The sequence below is a fragment of the Mus pahari genome, chromosome X, assembly GCF_900095145.1.
Source record: "Mus pahari chromosome X, PAHARI_EIJ_v1.1, whole genome shotgun sequence".
Classification (NCBI taxonomy): Eukaryota; Metazoa; Chordata; class Mammalia; order Rodentia; family Muridae; genus Mus; species Mus pahari.
In genome coordinates, this window is record NC_034613.1 from 98,012,113 (window position 1) to 98,039,118 (window position 27,006).

The 27,006-nt window shown below is 34.2% G+C and overlaps 1 protein-coding gene across 3 annotated transcripts in view; it reads left to right on the forward strand.

Annotated features, from left to right (window-relative positions):
• The first annotated feature begins 951 nt into the window (after nucleotides 1-951).
• The window catches only part of Dach2 (dachshund family transcription factor 2), a 476,923-nt gene continuing 450,868 nt past the window's right edge, over nucleotides 952-27,006 (forward strand). For 2 of the 3 annotated variants that reach the window (XM_021187660.1, XM_021187661.1), the window contains exon 1: nucleotides 952-1,633. In XM_021187660.1, coding sequence (XP_021043319.1) covers nucleotides 1,125-1,633 — 509 coding nt within the window. In that variant the 5' untranslated portion in view covers nucleotides 952-1,124. The remainder of the gene's footprint in view (nucleotides 1,634-27,006) is intronic. The other variant, XM_029534190.1, reaches the window with a different exon arrangement.

Consider the following 27,006-nt stretch of genomic DNA (forward strand, 5'->3'; position numbering starts at 1 on the left):
ATATAAATAAAGCCTTTGGAATGCCTTGGCCATTCACTGGTTTTCGGAGACCACTGCGAGGGAGAAAAAAAAATCCAAGTTCAGAGTGTTAAACCCCATCCTTATAAACTACAAACCTTTTGGTAGTGTTAGGGCAAGGCTAAGTAAGGTATTGTGCACTTTCGTGTGCGTGTACACACACACACACACACACACACACGCAGGCACACACACAACCCTAGTCTGTTTCAGGAGAGTGGCGGAAGTGTTGTAAAACAATCCACCCATCTGCTACAGAGGCTCCCCACCGCGCTTCCTGAACCTCCTTGAGCAGTAACAGGGTCACAAAGAAGCAACTCTGATATGAATGCAGGAATTCTGGGGAGCGGTCCTGTGGACGCTGTAAGCCAGTGAGCTAAGTGGGTAAGAGAAAGGCCGAGTTGTTCACTTGTGAACTCACTGGACTCTTTCTCCAGGATGCTGGGCTAAGCCACCTTTTCTTTCCGCTGAGTTTGGGGGAAATGTGCAAGTTGAATTAGAGCTAAGTCACTTTCGTCCACCGAACTCGGTGCGAGATGCCTCGGGGTGTGTGGTGAATGAAACACACTTGTGAGTCCCGTTTGTGACCCCTCTCATCCTCCACTTCGGAGAAGACAGGCTGGAAGCATGGTCCCCCTCAGAGACCTGACAATTGGACTCTCTGCTCCGATCTCCAGGCAGTGAGCAAGGCTGCACATCATCCCCTTCTCCCTTCTCGCGCTCCACCTCCATTCACTGAAGTCCCACACCGCTTCAGGTAGGCAGAGGCTGGCTAGGGAGTCTCCACCCCTAGCTGGCGGCAGCCATTCTGCGAGCTCCGGCGCTGAGGGGGTGGGGCCCATTGGCTGGGGGGCGCTGCCAGTCTCGGGAGGGGGTGTGGTGGGGGTGGGCTCTTGGGCCGCCGCGGGTCGAGGCTGCTCAGTGTGTAGGGTGGTGGATGAGCTGGAGCCGGAGCCAGCGCGCTTCAGACTTAAGAACAGTTCAGAGAGTCAGAACGTGCCTGAAAGAGAGAGAGAGAGAGAGTCAGAGAGTGAGCGCAAGGGGACCTAAAGGAGTCAGGGAGAAAAAGCGAGGGCTCTAAGAGCTAGGCTCAAGACAGAGTGACCATGGCTGTCTCTGCACCTCCGGTGATCTCTGCAACTTCCAGCAGCGCCGGCGTCCCGGGGGGGTTATTCCGGGCTGAACCCCTGTATTCGTCTCCAGGAGAGCCCCCTCGTCTAACCCCTAACATGATCAACAGTTTCATGGCCAATAACCACAACGGTAGTGTCTTGGGTGGCGGGATTGGTGGTGGCAGCGGTGGCAGCAGCAACACCAACACAAACGAGTGCCGGATGGTCGACATGCACGGGGTGAAGGTAGCTTCATTCCTGATGGATGGCCAGGAACTGATCTGCCTGCCGCAAGTCTTTGACCTTTTCCTCAAGCACCTGGTGGGAGGGTTGCACACAGTGTACACTAAGCTGAAGAGACTGGACATATCTCCTGTGGTGTGCACTGTAGAGCAAGTTCGAATCCTCCGTGGGCTGGGGGCCATCCAGCCAGGGGTGAATCGTTGCAAGCTCATCACCAGGAAAGACTTCGAAACTTTGTTCACCGATTGCACCAACGCCAGGTGAGACACTCATTGCCTGCTTGCCTCTTTCTCGCCTTACCTCTTAGCCCTCTTCTGCATGTCTTAAATCAGCCTCATCCAACTTGGTCTGTAGAGTTGAGTTCTGCTTCTTTGCATTGTAATCGGAGGGGTTGAAAGAACTAGGAGGGATCATACATTAATTACCAGTCCTTTCTAGGCTGCTTTCAGTGGAAGGGGTTCAATTTGAAAAAGTCCCGCACAAACTTCAGTAGCAATCCTCCACTGAAACTTTACAGCCGTTTGCCTACATTTTGCATGGCTTTTTGGCTGCTTGAGGTAGTTATTTTCTTTATTTGCTTTTCTTTCCTGCTTTTTTTGTGGCCATACGGGTCGGATAGTTTTTCTTCTGAACACAGACACCAAGGGCTTTCCTGGAAATGGGGGCTGGCTGAGCTGTAACCTGGGCTCCTAAGCTGGCAACCAAGAAAACTGCATTTAGGGGGTGCAGGGGAACAGAAGTATAGTATCCATCCCAGAGGGTGATTCGATCCCCATCCTGTATGTTTGTTGTGAGAGTGTATGGGATGTGTGTGCTGTGATGGTGAAGGTGGTGTGTGTGTGTGTGTGTGTGTGTGTGTGTGTGTGTGTATGCTTGTACAAGTGCCTACAAGGACATATGCTAATGCCTGCTGCGCAAAGCTCCCTGGTGCACGGTAAAGTAGATGATGAGTCCTATTAAAACAAAACAAAACAAAAACAAAAACAAAAACAAAAAAAGAAAAAAGAAAAACAAAAAACAAAAAACGAATGAGGACAGATGCCACTTTCCTGGAATCCTAACCTCCTGGGTCACCTGCAGAGGTTAATGTGGGGCACGGAATGCTGGGTCTCAGGCCTGGCTGAGGCTTGGTGTAGAAGTTAGTAGGCTTTGTTGTTGTTATAGTTGGTTTTTTTTTTTTTTTATTTTTATAAAGAGTATAAGCCAGCTCTTCCACCTCAGACGAACCAGTTAGTTGGAAGGATCCCATTTCCCCCAAGAGAGGATTGTTTAAATAATAATAGCCACCTTTCCAAGTTATAAGTGTACCTCCTTGATATCACAGTCTAAAAGTGCATCAGAGACTCTGTTCATGTGCACTTAGAAGCAACTTGTGTTTGATGTTTTGAATAAAATTTTGGGAAAGGAAACCGTTGAGAATTGACATTCAAAAATACAAATTAGTCATCTTAGTGTTTGTTTCATCTCCAGTCTGGTAATATCTCTGGAAAGTAATCATTTACACAGGAGATTTTTGTACAAATCAGGAAATTACAATGAAAAACGGAGCAAAGAGCTTTGCTGTAAAGCAGCAGCATGGTTGATCATTTTATAAAGACCTTCTCCTGAGGTCTAGTCTCACAATACAACTTTAAATGATGGTGTTTCTGGGTCTGAGGAATGAAACTGCAACCACATTGTCATGTCTCTTGTAAAATCTAAATTGCTGTCTTTAGCGGAGATCTACTGATGATAACTAATAGGCAAACTGTTGCTTACTAGTGCAATAAGCAAAATATTGCTATAGAACTTACAAGAGTACCTTTTCTTGTTCCTTCTGAGCAACTTCTGTGTTCAAGCAACTAAACAGAACCAGTTCAGAGGGAAACTCCTACCGGATTCCCATGTAAAGCATAAAAACCTGGCTTATAAAGTGAACTTTCTTAAGGTAGATGACTGTAAAACACAAACGGTAAAAGCCTTTCTCAATGCAAGAGAAAATTATGGGTTTAAAAAAATAGAAATATTTTATAGAAAATAGAAAATTTTCACTTTGATTACAAAGAATAATACTAATACACGAACTCAGTGAGATACCAGAACTTGTAATGGAGGCCATGTGATTCATTTATCGATATCAGATACACTGATTTAAAAATAATTGCAGAAAGAATAAGCCATATTCATCTATTCTCTCTCTTTCTACCTCTCACTCTCTTTGTTTTTTTTCCTTCCCTTTTCTTCTTCATCATTCTCCTCCCCCAAATTGTTATTCCTAGTGTGAAAATTTATACAGGGACCCTTTCCCCCTTTTTTCAATAATTAATATTCTCATTCTTGAGAAATATTTATAAGTTTCACTCTTAGAATAAACAGATTATTATTTTATTATGACTTTGATGTTTAGTCTAGAAATAAGAACTTTTTAAAAAATTTGAATGAGACATGCCAAAGAGATAAATGATAAATTACTTAGTTATATTGAGACAGGTTGTTCTATACTATTTTGGAATTCTGTTATAATGTGTTTTAGGTTCCTGTTTTAACCTGATTAAGCTTTATTTATTCCTTATCATTTGTATAGCTAACATTTCTATTTGATTTTTTGTAAAATTGTGATAAAAAAGTATTAAGTATGGAAAATATATTTGTGATACAATAGGTTTACATTATATTACATTTTATAATATATGTTTTGAATAATTGTCTTGCAAGTTTTGAAATATATAATTATAAAAATTAAAAAACCTATTTTATGGTTAAAACACATAAAGAAGTGAGGAAAGCCACTAGACAGAAATGAACATAATACATATATAGTAATTTTTAAATAGGGAAAAGTACAATTACTTGAAAAATCTAATTTATGATAATATAGCATTAGTAAATTTTCTTGCTCTAAACACTGTCATAAATATGTTAATAAAATTGCAAAAATATGATTCTTACAAAAAATGCTTAATTACTCTAGGTAACATTGTTTATAAAATCTATGGTTTTAAATGCAATCTGAAGTTAGTGTTTAGGTCAACACTATTTCTGTCACTTTTTAATTCAGTAAAAAGAGAAGTGAGAGGTATACAAAAGCACTAGGTTCAGGATGAAAGCATAAAGTAGGTGAGACAAACGGTAAGAAAAGCAAAATGCAGTAAAGAGCAGAATTATGTCATAGGAGAGGAAGGTGGAGGGGAAGATCCTATAAACGTACCCAAGAAGATAGTGATGTTCTCAATGTAGACTTGCTTAAAGAGGATTGTTCATAAAGATTCATGACTTACCTCTTTGAGCTAAAGGTGGGGGAGGAGAAAAGTACAAGAAAAAGAGTGCACATTCAGTTGAGTGGAAACACATTTTGATGGATAAAATTTTATAAGATACTGTTAATGTACTATTTTTGTAATGGTACTACTATTGGCTATTATCTTTTTCTGATTTTCAAACATACTTTTCCTTCTTTGTCAAATGCATGGTGAAAAGTATGTGTCCTGACTAGAGTGTTTTTAATTTGTACTGTGTTCTGTTATCTCATATAAAATGGATTGTTTTCAAAATTTTTATTTTCACAAACTCTAATATATTGCTTGAGGTAGCTTTTTGATATAGTTTAGTGCAATTCACACTGAAGAAATGTGACACACACACACACACACACACACACACACACACATATATATATATATATATATATATATATATATATATATAAAATCATTTCCTTCATAGTACTGAGTCATGATAAGAACGATAAGAACTCTTAGTGTCATATGCTTTAATTACTGAAGCATTCAAAGTTATCTTCTCAGAAAAGAAGTTATGAAATAGTGTACACTTCAACTACTAGAGAGTAGTACAACAAAACTCCTGATCTATCGATTGTTCTATTAGGTAAGTTAATCTTTTATTATTGTAATAATGCTTTTACAAAGGGATGTGCAACATCTCTCTTCATGCTGTTTTACTTGAAACTGAATAGTGAAGATATTATTTTGATGATTATTAAGAAAACGTTGATTTTAAAGATCCAAATGGAAAATATCTTCTTTTAGATTTAAAAAACATTTTTTGTTTCATTACTTTCCAGGAAAACTTGGAAATTTTAATGCCAGAGAAAGACAAATTCAGATAGCGTATGTCTAAAGTCTTCATTCTGTGTACTGGATCTTCCTTACTAAATTGTCTCAAGTATACCAGCAGTCATACACTAAATGATAAATCATTCTTAGTAAATATGCAAATCAACCAATATATTTTAGTGATATCTCTTTTTAATCCACTTGCCTACATAAAAGTTACATTGTCAGGTTTCAGGATCAGCAATTTGTTTCATTTTGGAAGCATTTAATTACATGTTATTCAGTCTCAAGTATAGTCAAATAGATGATTGTAGAAATAAGAGTGTATGATTAAGACAACATTGTAATAATTATTTGGAGACATGATTTAACATTATTCAAATATAAGTATGCTTTTGCAATTCAAATTTACAATGTTCACTTATATTTTATTTGACAGTATATAAACGGAACATATAGGTGCTTTGATGTTGGAATAGTTATATTGACACTTATGATATTTAAATTATTCTTAAACATGAGAAAGATGTTTATTATAAGCACTCAATGAATTTGGCTTTGCACTCAAGCTTGATATATCTTTTAGAGTTCATTATCTGCATAGTAATATAGTTTACTTGAAACTGTTGCTTTGCATTTATAATAAAATTAAGCATCATCAAGTTTTTAAAGAGCTTGTATAACTTTAGTATACTGGTACTCTGTATTAAAGACACTTTCACAGATAATAAAAATGTTATAGAAATAAATCTGGACAATGAATACATATCTTTTATTTCATAGAGTGGTGATAAGGCAGTTATATTGTCTCCTAAAAGCAGCCAGATAACCAAAATTTCTCAGTGTTGTATTAGAAGAGTGGTGCTAATACAACAATTATAGCAATACAGTCATATATCAGCGTGCAAAACTTTGGTTACCTTCACTTTAACCATACACTTCTGCCTACATTTTTTGTTTAGCTAGAATCTCCAGTAACTGACTGCTCATGTTTACCTTAAATACCTTTCTTTATCTTGGGTGATGCTTATGATAGACTAGTACATATTTGGAGTTTTATCATGATATTATTCTCAGTATACACATGGTACATGATTGATAATAGATTATTAGAATGTTATTATCTTCTGACATTAATATTTTATATGCCTTTATGGAAGAAATTCTTAATACTTGAAGTAGAAGTTATCAAGTTTGAGTTATTTGGTTCTATTTCAAGTACTCTTATTTTATGTAGATGCTTAAAAACAAACCTTCTTGCAGATGAGTATAATTGTGAGAATCCCTAATCACAATACATTTCAGTTGGCAATATGCATCTCCATTTGCACTTTATCTTGTTTTCAAAGATACATATGATTTGGATTTATTCACTCTACCTATTTCAAATATCTTTAAAAACAACCCAGTTGATCTAAAACTGACTATATTGTGTTTATGGATAAAAGTAGTCCCCAAAGCAAAACAATTAGGTATTAATGATATTCTTGTTGCATATTCAAGAGGTCTCTAGTAGCATTTTTCCTTCCTTTTTTCTTTTTTTCATTTTACCAGCTCAACCTGCAAAACTCTTCACTGTCACTTCAGATCACACAATTCTACGAAGATAAAACAACATTTAAACACATTTGCTTTGGAAGGGAAATTGAACATTTGCACCCAATAAGCCTGATTGTGGAACTGAATGCAAATTGTGTTTTGATTTATCTCTTTTACACTTTTTTCCATTTGAATTGATCTTGCATTAATTTCACCAAGCGGCTCTGTGAGGCTGCAGATGTTGCCCCGTGTTTAATAAATCAATGAGACAGATCTGAATGAATCACTTCAGATGGATTCTCTGCTCGGTTTGATGTCTAGATGTTATTCTTAGCTTGTTATCATGACAGATGCATTAATGTTCCCATACACTGCCAGCAATGTCAAAGAGATTGAAGCTTTTAAAGTGGCGGCATCCCTTTTCCCATTTTCTGCTAGAACAACTACATTTATATTATTTTACTTAGAAATTAGAGTAAAACATCAAAGCAGTCATAAGATTTCTGTGAAAAGATTTTTAATTTTTATATTATATTTTAATAATTCTGAAATGGTGAAACCCAATATACTATAAAACCCAAATAAAGGGAAGATGCTTAATAATGCCAGTCTATTAATATTTAATCATGAAACAAAAAAGAATAATTAGCAATATATGATTGGAACACATTGAAAATGCCATTATAAATAGAATAGTACTGTATCCAAATTGATTATAGAAGGGTGTCAGTTTTTAAAGCCTTACTAATAAGCTTTTTGTTGGCTTAATGCAGCTGCAATATAGCTTTACCAAGGGATTTGGAACCTTTCAGCATTTAATATTTTTTTAAGTAGGAAGGAGAAAGTCTGTCTATTGTATATTAATCATGTCATTAGTTTGTAATACCAACAAATATTGGAAAAATTATTTCATCTTAACATATATAATTTATTTATATTCAAATTATGCGCAAACCATAAAATATTTTATAACCATAAGTGTTATTTCTATAACATAATTTTTAAACTAGAGAGGAACATATATGTTAACCTATAGGATCTTCATATAAATATAGTGAAATTACTTACCTTCATTAAGTAGTATACATCCCATACATTTACATTTTATGTCTTGCCTTCTTACCTTGGTTTTCAGAGAAAAGCAACAATGTCAATTGACATGAAATATGTATAGTCTAATATTTTAATAGCTAGAGTTTTAAGTTAATATTAAATATATGAAAATGAAAACAATCAAAGAAGATTCAATCTTTGATTTGTTAATTTTATTTTTTGAAGAACATATGTTTTCAGACATCAGCATTTATGGCTTGATGTAACTTGATGACATACCACTCCCCTAGCATGTGAAAGGGCCTATGTTCCATCAAAAGCATATAAAATGAATAGAGTTTTAGAAGTAGTGTGTCTTTATAGAAATTTACAGCATTCTTTAAGCACAATTCTATTGTTACTTAGATTAGGACATCAAGAAACACTCTTAAATGACAAGGTTCAGACTGTCAATATTTCAGAAAAAATTTATCTTCAGGTGGTCATTTCAGAATCTCAAGATATGGCTTATTATGTGTAGTCAAGTATGAACAGAAAGTTATGAATTTGACTGAATTCAGTATAGTTAACTAGGTTCTTATGATTTTGTTTAAAACCTGTGCAGGTTTTCACAGTGAGGTCTCATCTCTTTTGTAATGCTATATATATATATATATATATATATATATATATATATATATATTATAATAAGTAAAATTATTATAACAAGACTGAGAATATAAGATTCAATGCAAATTATTTCATATAAAATTGGATATGACATATTTACAAAGTAACTGAATTTATTACATACAATAAAAACGTAGATATATGCAAATATATGTATTTTTATGATATTGTCTTAGAAACCAATTTTAACATCAGTAATATTAATTATAAAACATCATAAACATAGTATTTTTTATATGTTAGGCATCAAATTGAAACTGAGTGAATACAATCATACACACATTTACTGTTTTTACATAATTACATCAATTTCTGCTCTTTACATAGCTGCTACATAATAGTTACATGAAGTGTGCAGTTGTTAGACTTAATCCTGAAATTTTAACTCTGGTGTTAAATCGTTTGTAATCATGCCATAAACCTTTCAGAAATACATATACAAAGATATCAAAACCTAATATGCTGAATTAGATTCTTTGACATGAATTATGTTCTGATATAAATTATGACTTCTTAGTGTTTACTTTTACTAAAAGCCCAGGGGAGATGTTCTAATGTTCTAAATAGGCAAGAATTAATAAGTGAAAGAAGACTAATGGCATAAAATTATTCTTAGTTATTTAGACTGGTACATCTGCATAATGCATGTGGTATATGACTTGGGATCTTTTTTTCGAACAGAAAATCTTTTCTAAAAGGACTTGATAAGAAGACAAGATTCCTTCATTCTTTCTAGAATGGAAATAGAAATACACTAAGAAACACAATTCATTATTTTTCTGAGCAATTTGAAGTTTCAATAAAATATTCAAACTCAAATTTACATGATATATCTTCCACAGTACGTAATTAAAAGAATATGTATTTTATCAGGTATAATTAATTTTGAAAAGTAAAAATTACTTTTATCTAGGAACTTTGAGGTTGAAATTATTTCTATCCATGCACTGTTTTGAGCCATTGTGTTTATTTAGTATATTGGTGAAAACTGCAGTGAAAACTTTTTAATTGCACTACAAGAAAAATATATAGCATTGTAAAGTTCAAAAAATAGCGACATACGGTGTTTTAATTGATGTATGACCTTTTTGTTTTTTCACACATTTGTTGCTTAGTATATAATGTACTGCGTATGCTAAGGTATTAAACATTCAATTGCAATTGTGTCCATTGATCTTATCAGGTTGCTGGCAACTGTTAGCTGATAACAGTATTTAGGCTACATTTAGTCTATGCTATTTATGTGATGGGTTAAAAAGAAAAAAAATAATATTGATCTGTCTTTGGATTAAAGTTTGAAACAGGCAACAGCCCGAATACAAAGGGCACTTTTTTTTTATGATTTCTCAGCTTGCCATTGATCTTCTAGTTTTATTGCATTCATTATTTATTAAAAGAATTTGCAAGCTAAACATAACGTTAAGCTAGTTTGCACACAGGGACCGCACTTAGGAAATTGAATGGAAATTGCATTAGAGATGAACATCTGTGCTATTTTTCCACTCATGTGTTTCTGGGTTTGTATAAAAGGTGTATTGGATTAACAGTTATAAGCATTATAACTTACAGCAATATGCTAGATTTTGAGCTTTCAGTTATTTTGGAAGAATTCTGTATCCCACATTTGTCTAAATAACATTGTATTGTCATAGCAAACTGTAGGTAAATTTAGGTTACTATAGCACTAGTGCATCATTTATATTCCCTTTTTGTGTGATCCTCTGTTGTACTAAAATATAAACATTAAAAGTACCCCACAATTATTGAATAAAACTGTATCATCATCTCTTCCTGGTCTTCAGTAGTACAGTAATAAATGCAGTTGTCATAACTCTTAGTTAAGAATCTTGAGTCAGTTCATTTTCTTTTTTTCTCTCCACTGGTAGTGTGGATTGACCTTACAGTCTCATACTTGTGAGGCAAGTGCTCTACCTCTGAGCTCTACCCTTATTGACAGAAACTGGAGTTTAATGCCATATTAGGTCATTCATAAGAAAGCTAAACTAACCACCCATAAGATGTTATTTTGCATGTATGCTATATCATGATCTATCCTAAAGTATATACATACATACACTGAATCTTTGTTCTGAATACCACTATCAATAATAAATATGGCTTGTATACAATTCCCCTGTACGTTCAGTGCCAAGAAGTTTAGTTCCACTTAGTTGTTATCCCCTGGAAGTTCTTTTGAGGACATATGTCAGACCTCAGGGACACTCACTTTTAAATTATTGCCTTTAACTTGAAGGCATTTGTAAAATTAATCCCTTACTTAAGTTTTGTGTTTTCAATAAATAAAAAAATGCTTCACCAATCACTTTGATCCATCATCACTGATCAAATTTATTATGGTGTATGTTCAGCACTTATTATGTACCATGTGATTTTAAGGCATATATAAGCAAGAGCCAGCTTTCTGGTAGATGTATTTTGAACTCATATCTTTATTTGAGGTATATCAGATGTAATCATATTATGTCTCATTGTATTTACTAATTTAATATTTGTGATAAGTGTTTTTCAATACCAGTTCTCAAATAGTCCCACATTTTCATAGACATATCTGAGTCATATGTATATGAGCAAACACTGGAATGCTTTGCACTCTTTAGAATTATATTAGAGTTATCAAGCTAAATAGTAGGAGTTACTAAACATGCAGTTATAGATAAAAATTTTGCTTTTATGTGAAGAATCTTCATTTTACTTGCATTAAGAATTTTAAACTGGTAAGATCTAGTTCAGACCTTTATTTTTGGCACATTGTCTTGTATAAGATTAGATTTCAAAAATTAAAATGAATAATAAATGGTTTTGGTATTTGTTAAAAAATTTACCTTTAAAGATAAGTAAATGGATGGCATGTTTATTCATTGTACATATGTATACACATTCATGGTAAAATGAAGTTTGACACTTTGTAAACAGCCTGTAATTTACTAAACTTTAAAATTTATTTTGTGGAAAAATTTATGAGTACTTTCTAGGTTTTGATTTGAGGAAGACATAAAAGAAGTTCATTCATAGAAAAGGTTTACTATATATTACCTTTTATGCATAGTTCACTAGGTTTTGGTCTTAGTATATAAGCCAATTACAGCATGAAGTTTGAGCACATAAGGTATCTATAACATATGATATTTTCTTACTAAGTTAATTTGCTTGTTTATTCCAGCAAATATTCAGTAAGTACTATTATGTACAAGGCTACTTATGAAATGGAAAGTTGTATACCTAAGTATCATGTATATTATTGTTTTTCTCATTTGCAGATAACCTAAGAAGAATGTTCTTATGACATAGTTAATTCTCAGCTAACCTGCAATGTAGGAAGGAATGGAAGATGATAAATATAACTTAGAAGTGGGAAAATGATAAAAAATAAAAATGATTTGCCTGAGTGTACTTTGCATATTTTACTATTAAATTTTATTTTTATGAAAATTGAATGATGGAGTGATAGTATAGAAACATGCAAAGGATGACTTAAATTTAAAATTATGTTATTTGTAGAAAATATCTATTTTGAACAAAGCATAAATATACATGCACCATATATATCCCAGCTAACAAAAGGGGACTAGTTCAAATTGGTTAGTGAACCACTAACAGTATATATTTTTTTTGAATTTACTCTTACCTTGTCTGTGGAAAGTTCTAGGCTTTTAAATGATATAGTACTCATCATAGACTGTTAGCATGCCATAAATTTGTCAAATTCAATGATACCCATTGTTAATTTTAGCATGTTGTCCTGAGCTTAGAAACTCTAAATGGCAATCTTCTGTATGTGAAACATTTGCGATTACTATGACTTAGCAGTCAAAACACAATAGATGAGTATACCTTGAAATCAGAGTTTTATTTTCACTCTATGGAAAGAATAATTAATTCTCAATTTATAGTTTAGGAAAGAAACAATATGATCACAATGTTGCTTATTTTAATGTTGTCAGGTATTTTAACATGAGCTTAAGTAGAATGTTGTGACCTATGAAGAATATAGTGACTATTTCAGAGCTTAATTTTTGTCAGTACCTTTGATCCTCATTCATTCTCATATTTTTAGTTATTTTGGAATGGTCTTTGTCACACTAGAGGACTCATGGGTTTTTGTTGTTTTAGGAGCATTCTCTTTTTCATGAGTTTGTATGTTTCTGTAATGGTAGAATGGATATTCCCCCAGAGACTATGGCTCTATGTCCTTCGCAGTTATTTTAAATCAAATGACTGCTTTGCTGTGTACTTAGTTTGGTATTTTTGTTTTATATTGTTCTTTGGATTTTTGTTTATTTCTAAGTGCAGTGTTAGTTTCTAAATATACATTTAACAAAATAAATTTCTCTGTTTAGGTCTCTTTTATGTTAGTGAGACAAATGTAAAAGTGTTTGACCTAAACAGATCCAAGAGCAAGAAGTAGAATTCAACATTTTTATTCCAATTAGCCTCATGTTGTCAAAGAAGGCTGGACTGTATTTGCCTCATGCTATTATTGTCATAGGTTTATTTGGACACAGGCAAAAGAATTGAGCTATTAATAAATAAGAGTATTGAGAACCTGATAGAACTATTCTTGTGAAAAAATAGTATAAAATAAGGTATAGACAGTATAGAATGCATTGATGGAGGCTTTTTCATAGTTTCTGAACGAATCTCTCATGCCTTTTGGATTATTCCCAGTGTCTTATGCATGCTGAGTAAATGCTTTAACACTGAACTTTATATTGATCCTGAATATCTTTTTAGGTTTGTCATTTTTTGTAGTGATGAGCTTAAAAACAGATTCATGTACTTCTATAGAAGTGTAGGCATAAAAATACCAACTGTGAATGAATCTAGAAATTCTAATGGCAAAGTATTCAAATATTATTATACCTGAAGCCAAATGGTGGTGAAGGAGTGAGAGTAGAACATTTGTATGACTGTTGTTATTAAAATCTACTAATCTAAGTGGATATTAGACCAGAAACTTAGAATATATAAGATACAATTTGCAAAACATATGAAACTCAAGAAGAAGGAAGACCAAAGTGTGGCTACTTCATCCTTCTTAGAATGGGGAACAAAATACCCATGGAAGGAGTTACAGAGACAAAGTGTGGAGCTGAGATAGAAGGAAGGACCATCCAGAGACTGCCCCACCTGGGGATCCATCCCATATACAACCACCAAATCCAAACACTGTTGCATATGCCAGAAAGATTTTGTTGACAGGACCCTGATATAGCTCTCTCTTGTGAGTCTATGCCAGTGCCTTGCAAATACAGAAGTGAATGCTCAGTCATCTATTAGATGGAACACAGGACCCCCAATGGAGGAGCTAGAGAAAGTGCCCAAGGAGCTGAATGGGTCTGAAAACCTATAAGAGGAACAACAATATGAACTAACCAGTAACCCCCCCCCCTCGAGCTGTGTCTCTAGTTGCATATGTAGCAGAGGATGGCCTAGTTGGCCATCAATGGGAGGAGAGTCCCTTGGTCTTATGAAGATCTTATGCCCCAGTACAGGGGAATGCCAGGGCCAGGAAGTGGAAGTGGGTGGGTTGGGGAACAGGGCTGGGGGAGGATATAGGGGACTTTAAGGATAGCATTTGAAATGTAAATGAAGAAAATATCTGTTAAAAATACTATTATTCTTGCAATGTATGGTAACTGTCTTACACTTTTAATTCTACTTTAGGGACAAAGAAGCAGGCAGATCTTTGTGAGTTTAAAACCAAAGTGGTCTGTATAAAGAATTCCAGACTAACCAGGTATACATAGTGAGACCTTGTCTCAAAGAAATAAACACCCAATACCAACAGATAACAACAAAAACAGCTTAACGTTCTTTAAAATGTCACTTTAATGAAATGCTGCAGTATTGATTTGTGTATCTTTGAGAAATTATCTTACTATCATTAGCTTGACTATAGACTCCTATAGAATATTTTTGAAACATTTTTAGTATAAAATTTCTGCAAAGGATTAAATTTTGTCTTTGAGGGTACGTGTGAAGTTTATATTTCATTCAATGGGGGAATGAGTTAATTTTAGGGAATAATTGGAACTACTGCACTAAAATTATTAAACATTAAAATTTGAATTAAAGAATGACAAAAATATCCAAGACACAATTCACAGACACATGAAGTTCAAGAAGAAGGAAGACCTTAGAAAGGGGAACAGAATCCCCATGGGAGAATTCAGTGACAATGTGTGGAGCAGAGAATGAAGGAATGACCATCCAGAGACTGCTCCACCTGGGGATCCATCCCATATACAACCACCAAACCCAGACACCATTAAGGATGCCAGCAAGTGCTTGCTGACAGAAGCCTGATATAGCTATCTCCTGAGAGGCTCTGCCAGTACCTGACAAATACAGAAGTGGATGCTCACAGCCATCCATTGGACTGAGCACAGGGTCCCCAATGAAGGAGCCAGAGAAAGTATCCAAGAGCTGAAGAAGTTTGCAGCCCCATAGGAGGAACAATAATATGAACTAACCGGTACCCCCAGAGCTCCCTGGGACTAAACCACTAACCAAAGAAAATACATGGTAGGACTCATGGCTCCAGCTGCATATGTAGCAAAGGATGGCCTAGTCAGTCATCAATGGGAGGAGAGGCCCTTGGTCCTGTGAAGACTCTATGCCCCAGTGTAGGGGAATGCCAGGACAGGGAAGTGGGTGTGGGTGGGTTGGTGAGCAGGGGGAGGGGAATGGAATAGGGGGTTTTTGGAAGGCAAAACAGGGAAGGAGATAACATTTGAAATGTAAATAAAGAAAATATCTAATAAAAAATAAAAGAATGACAAAGATGATAATAGTAAAGTTTAAATATGTAATGCATGTCTTTGAGTCTGGAAATATATAGGAGTTTAAAATTACTAGCAAGATATCTGGTCACTTTGCAACACGGTGTGTTTGGTGACTGCTTCGACTCATTTATACTATTTCCACTCAATGCTAATCTGCATTATCTATGACAATAAAACTTCCACTACTACTAAGAAATAATTATTTATCAATGCAGAAGTTCACAGGCTGCAGAACTCTTCAACATTTGTACTTAGTTCTCACTATAATTCTATGAAACAGGTCATTTCATCTCAAATTTAGGTGAGAAGATGATAATGTAAGTAGGTTAAATGGATTCCTTAAGGACACACAGTGTGGTAAAGATGGCTACGTCTGGAACCTAAGTCTTTTGTGCTTGTTTAGGTACACTATACTCTTTATACTGCCTTGAATGGTGGACTTGAACAAACAAGATTCAATAGTGGTGCATTGTTCCAGGTAGTTAGGGAATTATGGGCTGTGTATTAGTGACAAATGGAGATAACCAAACTAGAAGGAGAAACACTACTCAAAAACTTTACTATAATATCCTGAAGGTGTTTGCACTTATAGAAACACTGACATTTCATTATGTTGTTTTCAGAAATACAGTAACAAAACTCCTTTGGATGAATCCTCCTTCTATCTTTCCCTCACTCCCTCCATGACTCCCTTTCCTCCCTACCTCCCTCCCTCCTCCCTCCCTCCCTCCCTCCCTCCCTTCCTTCCTCCCATCCTTTCTTAGTTCTTCCATTCTTTCATTCTTTTAACAGAATCGCATTATGTAGCCTGGATAGGCATGGTACTTTGCTATATAAATTAGGGAAGCTTTGAAATCATAGAGATCAGCCTGGCTCTGTCTCCTGAGTACTGGGATTAAAAGAATGAGCCACATGTCTGGCAAGACTTATTTATTTATGCATTCATGAAAAGGCTGGAGAATCATCAAAAAATTAAATTCTGAATTGAAAATAGAAAGGAGCAATAACCCAAGAAATTAATGTAGAATTTTCAATAATTCCTCCAATAATAATATTGAACTTCTGAAATATAATAATTATCTTTTTTATTTACATGCCATTCTGTGATGTATGAGTGTCTTCCAAGAGCTTTGAATTCTACTATGGATAGAATGTATGCAAATATACAAAAATTATTTCTGTTCTAGTTACCTTTCACTGTCAACTTGACATCTTCTAGAGTCAAGTGAGAGGGGAGCCTAGTGTTGCCTAGATAAGAATAGCTTGTAGCCATATCTTTGGGGAATTACTTTGACTGAAGTTTGACGTAGGAGGGTATAGCCTTTGTAGGCTGGACTATCTCTAGGCAGGTGGGTCTGGGCTGTACAAGAAAGTTATGATCGTGAACCAGAGAGACAGTGTTCCTCTCTGGTTTTAAATTTAATTTCCTTCTTGAGATCTTGAATTGACTTGCCTCAATGATAGACTAAAACCTGGATATGTAAACCTAAGTTGCTTTTGGTCAAAGTGTTTTGCATAGCAATAGAGATTAAAACAGACTCCCATCCCTCTCTTGTTTCCTTCTTTCCTCCCCTCTTCACTCCCTTTCTTTTTTCTTTCCATTCTTCTTTACTAAATAGGCATGAGGTATTCTCTTCTGTTTGACATTCTTCCTTGTGTACATTTAAAAAATAAACAAATGGAGTGCACCACATCAAAGCAGATTATATTGCACATTAGAAGGTAGTAAGCACTGTGGATAAAAACAGAGCAGAGAAAGGAGAGTTAGCACAAAAGAATTCAGGGAAAGAGTGCCAAAGGTTGACCCAAAGTCTTTAAACAGCAGCATTTCCAGCATATTTGAAGAGCATTAAAAATACTAGTATGGTTATTGTGGAATAATGGAAGAGAATTGGAAAGAGAACATAATGGTAATGAAGAAGTTTGTTTGCACATATCCTTAGAGACATTTTTAAGATTTTACCATGAACTTATATAATGGAGTGAGATTCACATGCAGGGTTTTAAGAAGGGGTATGAAAGGATCTGAGTAAAGTTTTTTGTTTGTTTGTTTGTTTGGTTGGTTGGTTTTTGGAGACAAGTTCATTCTGTGTAGCATTGGCTGTCCTGGAACTCCATCTGTAGATCAGGTTGGCCTTGAAATCATAAAGATCCACTTGCCTCTCCCTCCCGAGAGCTGGGATTAAAGATGTGCTACGAGCACTCAGCTCAGATTTAAATTTTTAAAAGCTCACTTTGGTGGCTAGATTGAGAATAGAGTTCAAGTGGGATACATACATACATACTTACATACTACATACATACATACATATGTGTTTGTGTGTGTGTGTGTGTGTGTGTGTATTCATGTGTTTGAGAGAGACATTTGAGCAGGAGACAATACATTTGAGACAGAAATGGAGAAGTGATTTAAAAAAAAATAAGGATGAGGTAAGTTGGTACCTAGGGAGGCCTCCCCTTCTTAGAGGAGAAGGATAGGGTGGAGGGAGAGGGGTTGTGTGAGAGGGAACTATGAGGAGGGAGGGCTGCAATAGGGATATAAAATGAGTAAATAAATAACTTAATGGAAAAAATAAAAGCATAGAATAAACATTGGGAAAAATCAGGCTGAAATTATAGGAGTGAATGGGTCAGGACCTTGTTTTTTATTCTCTTGGAAGATATAGCAGCATTTGCAAATATGAAAGATAGGAATTCAGCAGAAATAAAGGAAAGCAAACTGATATTGTAGGCAAGAGAGGGACTATTGCTTAAGTGATATTGTATAGTCAGAGAGAGTAGACAGGACACGGAGAACAAATAACATTTGACAACACCAAGTACATATATGTTCATAGATGGGGAAGCTAGGTATGCAAATAGAGATTTAAGTTAACTTATTGCAGCTCCAAGAAAACTATTTTGTGTGTTTTACTGAACTGGAGATAGATCATCTCTTGAGAGTAAGGGTTAGAAAACAGGTCTGGAAAGGTGGTAACAGGAGGAAGGATTTACAGGGAAAGTTTGAGATAGCCATTGGAGTAACTAGGAGAATCTACTACTGAAAGAAGGCAGTTGTCATTACAAGTCCATTGATGCTTGTGCTCATAAATTTAAAAAGATCAATGAGATTTTGTGTTTCTATTTTACCAGGTAGAACTGCCTGAATACTGATGCAGAGTCATTAGATAATTCGATTTTACAAGAACTGAGGTTTTGTCATCGAGGTGCTTTCATAACAAAATAAAAGGCAAGACAGTTGAGTGTAATTATCTTTGTAATAGATAATTATAACACAGGACAATGTACTGTAAGTTGTTGGATAGCATGATGAGAGACAGTGAAAGATTGGTAATTGCAGGAAAAGTTCAGAGTGTTTTCAGCTTTGGAGTACTAGAATGAGCGAAATGTGATGACCATGGAGCTAGAGATAGCAAGTGCAGTTATGGCTGTCACAGTGTTGAAGGTCATGGCTTGAGTGGCTGAAGGTGGCAAGGTTGCTGGAGAAGATGCTGAGAGGCACAAATGCTGGCATGATGCTTTGTATCATGTCCATGTGCATTTTTACTAAAGTTGGTACGTATTAAGAAATGAGACAATATATATTATTTAGTTTTCCATTATGCGTAGTTGTGCTATCTGGGTTAGTTTTGTTAAAAAAAATCACTCTTATTTTCTAAAATCTTAAAGTTCTTGGAATTTAAAAGTATTTAAACTCAACCTGCTCAAAAAGTGTTTTAAAAGCAAACCATATGCATTATATCATGAGAATTTGGATACTGAAACAAGTAACCCATGATTTGTCATGCATGTGTCATATTTAAAGAATATTGTGAAATGTGACATTTTCTAAGTAATTGACATAGTGTTTGGTTTCTATTGTATAGTGTTAATGTTATCTGACAATGAAAGCTAAGATTAATTTTATTACATACTGTTTCTCTAACAGAAATTCTATGTTCCATGGTGTGTATTTATTGAAGGTATTAGTGTGCCGTCTATTCATGAAGATTAAATTAATATTTTCACAACACATCACTTTTTTTTAAGGAAAAATACTATACATGCCTATCACAGTGCATAACTACAAAGTAGCCATCATTCTTTACCTATGGTTAGGTCATAATGTATTCAAAGTGGCCTAAGCCATCTAGATATCTACTTAACACCTGCTGTTTTGGACTCATGCATTAGAAACCTTGCACGGAAGCTACTTAAGAAGCCCCTGCTCTAGTTACTATTTTTCAAAACTCCACATAGTGTCCTTTCAGGGGCTCCTTGACTTTGAATGTTTGATGATGAGCAAATAGTTAAGCTTTCAATCAGGTTCTCATGTAAAATCATTGCTGAGGAAAGCTAAGAAGTTGGTGACCTCTATCTTAATTCTTTGCTAATTACCTAGGAAACAAATTTGCTCTGGTGGGGCTTGCCCAGCCGTTCACCTGGCATCCTAACAGAGTAGTTGGGAAGAAGGATTCAGTCAGCATTTGCAAACTCCCATTAGGTCCTGTCATGGATTCTGAGTGAGTTTTAATCTCTGCAGATGGAGAATAACAAGGGAAGCCAGATGTAGTAACATCTGCTATTAAGACTCTTGTTTAAGGGTGAAAAGGCAATTCCATTGTTAGAATTTTATTTTAGCTCTGTTGGATTGGTTTCAAAAAAAATCTTGTTTCCCCTCTTTATTTAGCATTGGAAAGAGACGAATGAATACACTAAAACTGGACTATCTCAATTAGGAAAAACAATTCAAAACATTCTAGTGAGACTATTTTAGGTAAATGGACCTTAATGTCTAATACAAGAAAGAAAAGGAGAGAAACATGCTAACACACATCTAATATTTCAAATCTGAAGAAATAAGAACTTCAAATGAAGATTTTATTCAACATGAATCATTGGTAGGATGGCACCAATAGGTACGCAGAAGTGGATAGGGAAAACGTCCAAGTGGCCTTAACTCTATACAAAGAACTATGGGCAACTATATGTTAAGAGTTGGAGAAACTTTTTTTTTCTAGGGAAGAGAACCCAAATTGTTTGTCCAGTTCAAAAATGTCAGTCCTTAAATTGTATGAGTAACCTACAGACTACGGAACAGGTTATATTTAGAAATATATATGTACACATATAGGCAATAACAATAAAAAGAGGCCATGAATTTGAGAAAGAGCAAGGGGAAGATATGAGAGTGTGTGATGGGAGTGTAAGGAGTGTTTGATGGGAGTGTAAGGGAAAAATGATATATCCATATCATAATTTCCAAAAATAAAAATGAAATGAAAAAAGCTGAATGAAAGTACCGGCATATAAAATAAACCATTCAAGGAAACTGATATCAGAAAACATTAAAGTTGAGATTCCTTCCTAAGAATAATTGCCCTATTCAAGGTCTTGTTGAAAGCAGTGATATTTAAACAAATACTTGAAGAATTACCTCTGGAGAGATAATTCTCTCACTCATGTTTCTAAATTTTTATTTGCAGGACATCTGTCTTCTCACATGAATGCATGTCTGCATACCTGTATACATGCATGTGTATGTGTGTTGGTGGGTGTATTACAAATGTTCAAGTTTTAAGGTGCTCATGTTTTCTTTTTCCCTAAAGTAGCAGTAGCTTGTGAGATACCCAACGTCAAAAACATTCTGATGTGTCGTTTTATGACTCAGAGCACCAAACACATTGTGTGGTTGTTTAAGTACTCAAAATGTTTTCAGTTTGTTGTTTCCTTGGTGCAACTATGAGTTATTATAATGGAATGTATTTACTTTGGGAAACATTTGATTTTAGGGAGATTTATTGTTTTACTTTAGGAGTATATTATTATGACTTTGATTGACAGCTACTCTTGAAAAATGAAAGCTCAGGGAATTTTCATTGTCATGGACACTTCATCCTCTTTTGAGTACTTCATCTAGCCTCGGGTTTTCATATAAGAATATGCTAAATGTTAGTGACAGAACTCCCAGAATTTCTAACATTAATTGAGATAGTGTATACCATGTTCTTAGCACATTAAATAGCTTTGTAGATGTTAGCCCTTGATAGTACTAAAGTGGTGTTTATACTAATAAATGTATGTATACTAACATATGTATATAATACTTTATGAGTAGAAGTAAAAGATAAAAATTCATAGTAAGATAAAGCAGTTTCCAGTGACTTTTTTAATGAGGTCTCAATTAAATGGTTGACTGTGACTGATATAGTATACAATTCAGTTTCTAAGAGATTCCTGTGTGCTGACTTCTTAGGCTGATATGGCAGCTGGTAGGTCATTTATTACTAGTTCTATTTTGGTGGAAAATTCAGCCTTGTGTGTCATTTAGAGTTTGTGACACATGTACCCTCCCAAGGCTTAATGAGTTGTCTGCAGATGGGCTGTTATTTATTACAGTCATGTAGAATAAAATTGATTGTCTTCTAAAATTAATTTTTCATTTGCCTCCAGCCTTGCTTTAATAGAGGACACACAGTTGCCTGTTTGCAGAAATACTGTTTAATCACATTAATATCTCAGCCCCCCAGGCTGAAGAAGATAATTGTACAAACGAACAGCAAAATCTGTATCTTTAACTTCTTTTTATGATTAAATTATGCAAATGACTTATCTCCTGCCCTTCCAAGCACTAATCATCTAATTAGGAATGATGTGTTAAAGGGACGATTTTGAATCAAGAGAGGGACAAATGCAGGAAACAGAATGGGAGCTGACAGTGAAACCACTGAAAATACGGGAATATGTAGTGGAGGAAATCTGAGTGGTTCACATGAAAAGAAACAGGAAGACATTGCATACCTTCTATATACTTGACATGTTTGCTCTGTTGTCAGGAAAAAATAATTCTCAAGTTTTGTTGTGATATTCCCTGAGATTAAGTTATCAGTAAGGGTTTACCATCATACCCAGTAAAGAGCTATCTTGTGATCTGAATCCTTGTAAGAAAACCTACATCAAAGGAGTTAAAAATGCCATGATGTAAACTAAGACTTTTAGATTTCTCCTTTCAAAAAGCAATGTTTTTCTCCTGAAAACTTGAAGAAAGTCTAGACATACAAGCCTATAATAAACATACTTGTCTCAATTCTTAGTTGATAATTCAATATTAAATTATAAACCATATTAAAAAATCTTACCATGATTCTGTACATCTATCTTCAGAAATAATTGTAAAACCTTTTAAGAATCTAGGCATGGTGAAGCCTGCTTGGACATTCAGCACTGGAAAGGCCAAGAAAGGAGGACTGCAGTGGATTTGGGGGCAATCTGGGCAATATACTATGTTCTAGGCCAGTCTGGCAACATGGCAAGACACTGGTGTCAATCAATGAAATCCAAGTGAACCAAATGAAACCAAAGAACTTTCAGCAACAGAGTCATATGTTTTTGTTAACACACTAGTCCATGTAATATAAACATTATTATTAAATAACAATAATGAATGAGTATAGCAATGTCAATAAATAGCATTATTATTTCTTAGAACTTTTGTCATAATTTGTGAATGAACATGGTTATTATAATAATATAAAACATATAATGAAAGTCACTGAATTCAATTTATTATGGATAATATAGAATATCCTAATCATCATTCTTTTAGGTATAGATTTATAAGACAGAGACCATAATGTTTGTATTTCATTGATTACAATGCTATGCTTTAGTTGTTTTTTACAGTCAGCTTCAGGATATTTGCTCTACAGAATGCAAAGAATTTTCTCAAGCATTTGACAACAAATGCTCAAGAAATCTATCCTAAATGTAGTACTAACAAAACTAGACGTCTGTTGCTATTTTAAGTTTAGGTTATTTTCCTTCATTCATAGTTCAGGTCACTGGTCATACCTAGCCCCTATTTTTGTTAGAATATACCAGATCCTACTGGATTTGCATGTTTACTAATCATCTTTGCTTGTTAAGAGAAGGCATTGAGCTATAGTTTCTCTGTTTTTGACGGAAAAATGATGTTCTTTATTCAGACAATTGAAGCCAGTTATTACAAGTTATTAAAGCTTTTTTGTTAATTGTTTTGAACACTGTTCTGAATTTTGTATCCCTGCAGATTATTTATTTATTTATAAATTTAGAGAACACAACCTTAATATTATGCAAAATTCATAATTTCCAAGTTAATTTGTGGATGTAAAGCTTGGGTTCTGAGAATTTATTCTATTGCTTTCTCCTTTTCTTTTGGAGAGTTAATTTTTTCCAAACAAAAGCATAATATTCCTGTATTATATGATTAAGAACACGCTAAAAATAACTGACTGAACCCCTGTTAATACATTTAATTTTAGAGGATTGAATATATTCTCAGAGAAATTGCTGTGGTTTTGTAGTCTAAATAAGTTAAAGATACATTCCTTTGGAATTAAAGGAGTCAACGAAGAATGATTTCAATATTTGCAAATAACAGTATGTGATTTTTAATCCCCAGGTTCTAATAAGTTTTCCACATAACATTTGTAGATGGAATGGAACAAATTCCTATTATCTTCTTATAGTAAAATTAATGTTTTTATTAGTTATATAAATAATTTAAGCATATCTGCTTTCCTTGGCTGTGGGAGCTCCCAGATCTCTTAAGATGGAGACACACTATCAAGTGCTCTCCACATCTTTTGTGTTCTTAAAAATTTTTTTTATAGAATGCTAGGATTATGAGAAACAGATTTTAAATCACAGTATGTAGCCATTAAGTACTTTATGCCTGTCATCAGGAGCACTGAGAAAAACACTGAACCTAAAGTTCCAGTATTTTTCTTCATTCAAATGCTAAAATGAGAATTGTAGAAACCAAGATGATTATCTATCAGGAGGGACTGAGGCATCCTCTACACAGCAAGCCTATATTCTCTGAGAAAAAACAACTCAAAAAAGTTTAGTATTTGTTTTCTCTTCATACCCAGAATTATGATCTTGTTTTCTTCCAATTCTAAGTTGAAATGCTGTGGTTTTAATCACTCTGAAGAAAAGAAAATATAGAAGATTAAAGTTCCACTATCTTATTTTTCTCTCCATATCCACCAATTGGGATAAGTTAGTGATCTTCAGAAAAACTTCAAATTGCTGTACATATATGGCAAATTGATACATGTAAAAGCTGGATAAAAGATTTAGGGTCAAATGGCCTATTTGCCTCTGATAAACACTACCTGTATAGGCAATCCCAGTTTCTTCAAACTGTAGGGAAGCAAAGTCAATACCTTTCTTTAGTGTCCCTGACAGCTCTGTGATTTTCATTTCCTTTTCTCCATTTATTTATTCAGTGTGATGATAGAGAATCTTAATGAGACAGGACAGGGTCTAACCTGGGGCCATAATTTCTAGGTAATTAGTTCAAGAGGCAGAGGCAGCAGAAGAACGTGGTTTTTAGTTAGCTAAAGGGCCTCATTCTTTCCCTAATACATGCTTTGCCTTCTGGCATGCTCAGTTCTCAAGCATCTTTCCCTTAGTTGATACCAGTTCACTGGAAGTAATTAATTTCTGTTTTCTCAGTAAGGATCTTTGAAGTTTATTCACCCAACTCCATTAGAGTATCTAGAGTGACATTTATTAACTATAGATTATCTAGGCTTTTTTCATACATGTTCCATGTATTATGATCACTAAATAGATTTTTAATAACCTTCTAACTATAATAATATTTATTGTCAAAACATGATGTATTAAGTATATCACACACACACACACACACACACACACACACTACTAGTATAATAATGAAGTTAAAAATCTATAAAGTCATGGTATTAGTTTCTGTGTTTTTATCGTCATATATGATCCAGATACTATGAACATGATTTTTGCTCATTATTTATTTTAATTCCTATAACTACATTAGAAGTTAGTAATTGTTAGTCTACTTTTATAGTGGACAGAATCAATGCTTAAAGCAGTTAGTTAAATTGTCAATAATAATAGCTCACCAGTGGAGACACAGGAGTTCTTTGACACCAAACTTATAATTCTACTGTACAATTCTAAACTATCCAACACAATATATTAACTAAAAATCTGCAAATTAAGGCATCATGGATTTAGGCTTCAGATAAGGGTAGTCGAATCAAGAACACAAAATTTCAATTAACTCATATTTTTCTTAGTAAGATAGAAAACACATTTTGAACATTTTATATATGAACGTATTTTCAGAGAGGTGGCAAATAAATGCCAACAAAAAATATGATTATAAGATGGGACAACAATTTTAACCTTGAATAATGGATATCAGTTTATTTTGACAAGCAATTTATCCAATGAAATAAAATAATAATAATAATAATAATAATAATGATGATGATGATGATGTATTTCAGGTAGAAACAAAATTATTGAAGCTACCATTGTTCTCTTTCTTTTGTATGTTGCCTTTTAAATGATAAAATTGTGTTTTGAAGATAGGTAATAACAATCCTTTAAAAAATAATTTATAATAACAATCATTTAAAAAATAATTTGGGCTGTTGAATGTTAACTATGATGTTTATGGAGAGATATAAAGTAGAAAAAGTCTTACATCTCTGAAGCATGGGATTTAATTATGCAATTTGCTGTGCCTCTAAGGACAATGAGATCACATTTCACATAATATCACATGGGAAGAATATTGAGGAAAGAAGTAATCAGAATCAGCACAAATTCTGGTTCATACACCTGGCAAAGGTACAAAGGCATAGAATATTTTAGTCATTTATTATTTCTTCTAATGATGCATAAGGTTTTTCTCTCTCTTTTACACACACACACACACACACACACACACACACACACACCTACTGCCACCTCTACCACCACAACCAAAACAACAATGACAAAAGACAGAACCTAATTTAAGAAGAATTATGACTTATCTAAGATAAACTATAATGGTGGAAAAGAAGAGAGGTTTACTTATTTTAATTTTACTTTGAGTTTGCTATTCATTGGATACGGTTTATATATATATATATATATATTATATATAGATATATAATATATATATCATTTTATTGTCATCTAATCCATTTGACGACCCTAAATTTGCTTATTAACAGTAGTTAATGAAGTGTTATAGTTATACATGATGACAATAAAATTTCATGAGCTGAGTGAGATATTTAACTGTGTGTTGTATAACATGGTCAGAAGTCCCAGCTACCTGTATCTTATAATGTACCGAACTTAAAGGAAATTCTTCTGCAATATTTGGTATGACACGTACTACTATTAGAATGCACAGAAATCATTCATATCTGACACATATTTCTAGATGCTATCATGTAATGAAAAAGTAAAATATTTAGTTGACATCAAACCACTTTTATTAATAACCAATGATATGTCTTTTTTTTCATCTTAATTTGGCTATTTATTGGTTGGGTTCATGATTTTATCTCTAAGAAAAAAATTAAAAAATCAAAGACAGCAACTTTAAGCGGGGTTATTACATGGTGGGGGGCACAAGGCATTTGGGAGTTTATGTGTTATTGTTCTTATGGAATAGTTAATCTGTGCAGTAAAATCAACAATTTACTCTATGTTCCTTTT